At 30.7% G+C, this 5,219-nt stretch overlaps 1 protein-coding gene across 1 annotated transcript; it reads right to left on the bottom strand.

Moving 5' to 3' along the window:
- Positions 1–772: 772 nt before the first annotated feature.
- On the bottom strand, positions 773–4,972 carry LOC111716215 (uncharacterized). The gene is made up of 5 exons (XM_023491656.1): positions 4,947–4,972; positions 4,048–4,134; positions 2,101–2,152; positions 1,360–1,457; positions 773–1,143 (listed from the first exon to the last, which is right to left on the bottom strand). Exons 2-5 carry the CDS (start codon positions 4,131–4,133, stop codon positions 1,077–1,079), a joined length of 303 nt encoding a protein of 100 aa, XP_023347424.1. The 5' UTR covers position 4,134; positions 4,947–4,972; the 3' UTR covers positions 773–1,076.
- Positions 4,973–5,219: the final 247 nt, after the last annotated feature.

Below are 5,219 nucleotides of genomic sequence, written 5' to 3' on the forward strand. Positions count from 1 at the left end.
ACCTATCCAGATACCTACCCAGCAACCTACCAAGCTATCTACCATTTAACTACCTAGCTACCTACCCATTTGCCTACCATATACCTACCCAAATATATCTACTATCTACCTATCCAGCTACCTAACATCTACTTACTTAACTATAATATTCTAGTTTGTATTCTCCGAGACTAGTTCTCCAATATATCCTGTATCTATTACAGACATTCATTGTAAACCAACTTTTTCAGAAGATCTCCTTTTCTTTTTAAGTGATTCATAAACTATATAGATACAAGACAAGCAATAATTTATAATTGTTAATTGTCATTAAATTAACGTAACAGATTGGATACAGCTTGTTGTTAAACCTATTCCTTCTGCCCAAAATACTTTGGGGTCTCATGGGGACCATACCATCTATTTCTTCTGATACTCTCATTATTAAAACAACCCGTAAATTGTTACCTGAGGAAAGAACGGAAAATATTGCTACCAAATGTACAGATCTTTCAGTTCTTATAGCTAAGAACGAAGAGCTACCTTAAAAGAAGGTGACGGTGTGAAAAAAGTCTAAACGTGCCAATTAAGCCCAAATGCTGATTTTTCAAAAATAAGTAAGCGAATAATTTCTTTAAGTTATAACATTATCGTTTAATCTTTTATTTACGAGTAAATTTATTATTCTGATGTTCTGCACCTACTGTGGTCTATGAAATTTCATCAGATAAAAATAGCCAGAGTGTATCAATAAAATTTATAAAGCCATTTATTTTCAAATCTTAAATATTAGTATATAAAAGAATAGTTTTTAATATAATTTTAATATAAAATTGTCAGAATTCGAGAGGTTCATAATTTATAGCAAACAGTGATTTAACAAACTCATTATGTGTATGTCTCTTCAAACAAATATTCCAATTTTTTTCAATTGAATTTTAATGCTTTAAAACTATATATTGTTTGTAGGAATAATTTGAATCTGTGAAAAAAAATCTTAAATTTGCGCACGGTCGTTAAATCAGTAATAATGTACATTTAGTTGTAAAATCGAGCGCGGCATTGTAGAATTTGTAGATTGTCGTCTTCTACACAGTTTAGCCGAGTCCTCGTAGCACAGCGTCCGCGTGGTTGGAGAGAAACAGAGGTTTTCCGCCACGGTACCTGGATTCACATTCATTATCATTTTATTTCATTAATGGTTAACACTTTTCACGCTCTTTACTTACAGTTACATATGTGAGGTACTTGTCTTTAAAAAACTCAAGTTTTAAACAGTATTTTGCATTTTTAAAGGTTTGAAATATATGCTTTTAAATCTAGCGGTTTATTATATACCAATATGCGGAAAATTTGATTTCAAATTAAGTTAAAACTTACACTCTGGAGAATTCTTTGAATGCAGTCTCATCCCCTCCTCGGCCATTCCTAAGCTTGTCCTGCCTACGCCCTCGAGCAAACAAGTAGGGCAGGATTTCCTAAACAAGCAACACATTTTAAATTTAACCAAGTTAAAATTTGTTCTCATGGAAAACTCCGGTTTGCTTGAAAAGCAAGGCGCATAAAATTTAAAAGGAGTAATTGGCAAAATACTGCTCAATTTTTGTGTGAGAGCGTACACATCTTGATTTGCAGTGCACCATCACGCATCAGGTTGCAAAGTAGAGACAATAAATCAGTTCCTTTTTAAGCATTGCAATTATATGCAAAAAAATGCAATCTCACAGAAAACAAATTTATACAGTCTACACCTTTAATCCACCAATAAATGAGAATCTGTTTCACATAATTGCGCAAAACAAAATAACGCGAAAACGGTATAGCGCAATTTTTTGCAAGATCAAGTTTGCGAATGAATACGCAGGGTTTTTTTCGCACAAAAATGTATCGCAAAGAAAGCAAAAATTTGCGCTTCCTTTCCCAAAATATTTGTAGCAAACAAACTCTAGCAGAAAAACTAAGAAAAATAACAAGGTTTAATACCTGGAACTCAAGGAGAAAAACTAAGAAAAATAACAAGGTTTAATACCTGGAACTCAAGGAGAAAAACTAAGAAAAATAACAAGGTTTAATACCTGGAACTCAAGGAGAAAAACTAAGAAAAATAACAAGGTTTAATACCTGGAACTCCGAGTAGTCGATTGGATGATACTTCACCTGTTCCAAGAATTCCCTAAAAAGATCAAAAAATGATTTTGATTATTCCTATTTTATTTTATTTTATCATAGATTTTATTGCAGTATTAGTTAATGTTTTGGTGATTTGTATTAACATTTAAAATGCCAAATGCTTATTTTATACTAATTTATAAAATAATTCCATTTCACTATAATCATAATGATCTATCCCTCTGAATTAATTCAGGTTTAAGTAAATTGAACTTTAGTCCATCTCACTTTAATAGCAGTATACTGCTTTAAAACATGAAATTATAAGACCAAAAATGAGACTGAATAGTTATTAACTAAAAAATATGGATTTAACAGCTTGGAATTTTGGGGAAATCTCAAATCTTTGTTTTTGGGGGGCTTTTCTTCAGTTTGGTGATTTTTGTTTATGGGAAATCTAAAACATTTATTTTGCATTTGGAGTCTAATCTTTTATTTGAGACTTTTTTAAAATATATAAAGAGGCATTTTTTTAACTAAGGTATATTTTTTTGTTGGGGGCAAAACATCTGAATTTTTTTTTAGCATTATCAAAAAATAATAACGTCATGTTTTTTAGATAGATTTGTAAATTTTAAAGTTGGTTGTATTTATAAAACATTTTGGAATAAAAAAAATTAAATTTAGAGGTGCAAATTAAAACTATTTTGTGGTATTCTAAAAAAACAAAGGTTACAAATTCCAACATTCAAAATAAAGGGGCAAATTTAAGTCTGGTGGAGGCATTTTTATAGAAAGGGGAAAAAAAAGGAATATGAGCTTACAATGAAAAGCGTTATAATTTAATTTAAGTTTGCTTAAAGCGTGTAGAATTAAAAAAAAAATTTGCTATTTTTTAAAAACTTTTTAAGGACTTTCCCCCCCCCCCTCTACAGGGAGTAGCAAGCTGTCTTAAGGGGACATGCACCCCTTAATCAGACAAGGAGGGGGCATGCCCCCCATAGTTGCGCGCCTGCTGAGTTGCAACAAACGCTAATTATTTCTACTTGCAAGTTGCAGTCTGTTGTCAAAAAACAAACTATAGTTAATTTGTGACCAATTTTTGAAATTTAAAAGTTTTTTTAATACCAGCTTGCAAAGATATAGTGAAAAGTTTATTTGAATTTGTGGCTAATGTTTTATTTTTTTAGAATACTTTTTTCAGAAACTTGATATCCCTTTGAATTATTCATTTAGAAATTCTTGATAAAGTTGAAAATAATCGTTTTGCTAGATTTGTAAAGAAATGCCGCAATTTCTATTTCTCAGGAAAACTTTATACATCATTTTAGATTCCTAAATTATGAAAGGCTTTAGCCAAGGCTTTGATTAGACTTTAAGAAAATTTATTTTTTTCTGTATTATTCGTTGTACAAAGTTGAAAATTAGATTATTCAATATAATACAGTTAAACCCTAAATGAGCTATACATCGAACGAATTTATTAAATGTCGTCTTGACAATTTTTCAATGGGTTTTATACTATTTTACGTAAATCTCAGCATTTGCGAAAATAGATAAATAGCCATAAACATGCGGGAACAGCTCCATATAATTATTTAATTAAAAAACTAAATATCTGCAACATTCCATTATCAGAAAGTGAAGAATACGACATTTGATGAATTCTTTCGATGTGTGGCTTATTTAGGGTTTAACTTTATAGAAATCTAATATGTAATATACGGAGCTTATATAAGATAAATGATTTTTGAAGATCTGAAGGAAAAAATTAAAAAAGGTAAATGCAAAGTTAAGTTTTTCATCCTTTTGCATACTTTTTAACCAACAATTTTTATACTCCCCAATTTAGCAAGAAAAACCCTAAACAAAAATTTGCGCTCCGCTGCCACGTAAAAAAAAAATCAAATTGATTTTTTATAAAATTATACACCCGTTCTGTACAGGAAAGTGAAATACCTTTGATCCGTAGAATCCTCTGATGGAAGGTAGTAGCAGTACGATAGTCCAGTTAAACAGCTTAGAACCAAGAACACTGTATTCATACTAAATAGTATATATAGGAATATATGGACGTAACAGATAACGGTTGAAAGGGTTCCATTGTGAACTAGGCATGCCTCTCCATAAATGGGAGTCCCTTTATTTCAAAAAATATTATCATGATTAGGGCATTTTTTAAAAAATATGTATTTGTTCTATATAGAGTAGATTAAAATTAACATTATCCTAATTAAACAATATGTTGTGTTTGCTGAGGGCGGGTGGACCACAGATTGAATTAATTTAACGTATTTTTATTTTCCTCTGAAATTCTTTAATTTAATTTTATAGCAACTTTTTTGTGAATTTATATATACCATATAACTTAAAACTTTGTTGAAAAAAAAACATCGAAACAGTCCAACATTTTTTTTTATATATTCATGTATAGTGAATATGGACATTCAAAGATGCTTATAAAACCGCTGTTTTTGTTTTGATAAGCTTAAAGTATGTAATTTTATGTTATTTTAGGTTTCTGAATGTTCAAATGTACGAATTTTTTCATGTCCAATTTTGTATCTTTTAACGATTTTTTTGTGTTTCTTTGTTTGGACTGTGTATATGCAGAAGAGATATTTCTGAAACAACCTGTATTGCACCCTTTGCTTCAATGTTTTTAGCTTTGCTTTTTTGCATTACTTTTTAATATTTTTTACTTTGCTTTTTCACTTTAATGTTCCAATTGTGAATTACAGATATCCCCCCCCCCCCAACCCACCCCTTCTCAGTACTAAGCGCATTGATTAGATAGAGGGGAGGGGGACATTAGTTATCTTTTATTGGTTTAGTTGAATCTCTTTATTATTCTCTACCTTGGTCTAGAGCGGAGAAGAGTCGGAGAACAACTGAACCATTCTCTTCTCTTCTCCTTCTTTTATACCAACCGCAGAGGGATTAAACCAATCATCATCAACCTACTCCTTAAACGCTCTCGAAATTTCTAATAATTCATAGTTTCGCTCTTACACGCATTATTCGTCATAGTGATAGCCATGATATCCATTATGATAACTTTTATACTTGAGTTATTCCTGCAGCCTAACCAAAAGGATTTAGATTAATAATGTTGTAAATTTAGAAAAAAG

This window comes from Eurytemora carolleeae, unplaced genomic scaffold (genome assembly GCF_000591075.1).
Source record: "Eurytemora carolleeae unplaced genomic scaffold, Eaff_2.0 scaffold1002, whole genome shotgun sequence".
Taxonomy (NCBI): domain Eukaryota; kingdom Metazoa; phylum Arthropoda; class Copepoda; order Calanoida; family Temoridae; genus Eurytemora; species Eurytemora carolleeae.

Bases quoted from the DNA above. Each gene is read 5' to 3' on its own strand.
- LOC111716215 (XM_023491656.1), bottom strand. From the start codon at position 4,133: ATGAATACAGTGTTCTTGGTTCTAAGCTGTTTAACTGGACTATCGTAC. The intron at 2,153-4,047 runs GTATTTCACTTT...TGATCTTTTTAG, and splicing joins GAGGATTCTACGGATCAAAG to GGAATTCTTGGAACAGGTGA. The intron at 1,144-1,359 runs GTAAGTTTTAAC...ATGTGAATCCAG, and splicing joins TTCAAAGAATTCTCCAGAGT to GTACCGTGGCGGAAAACCTC.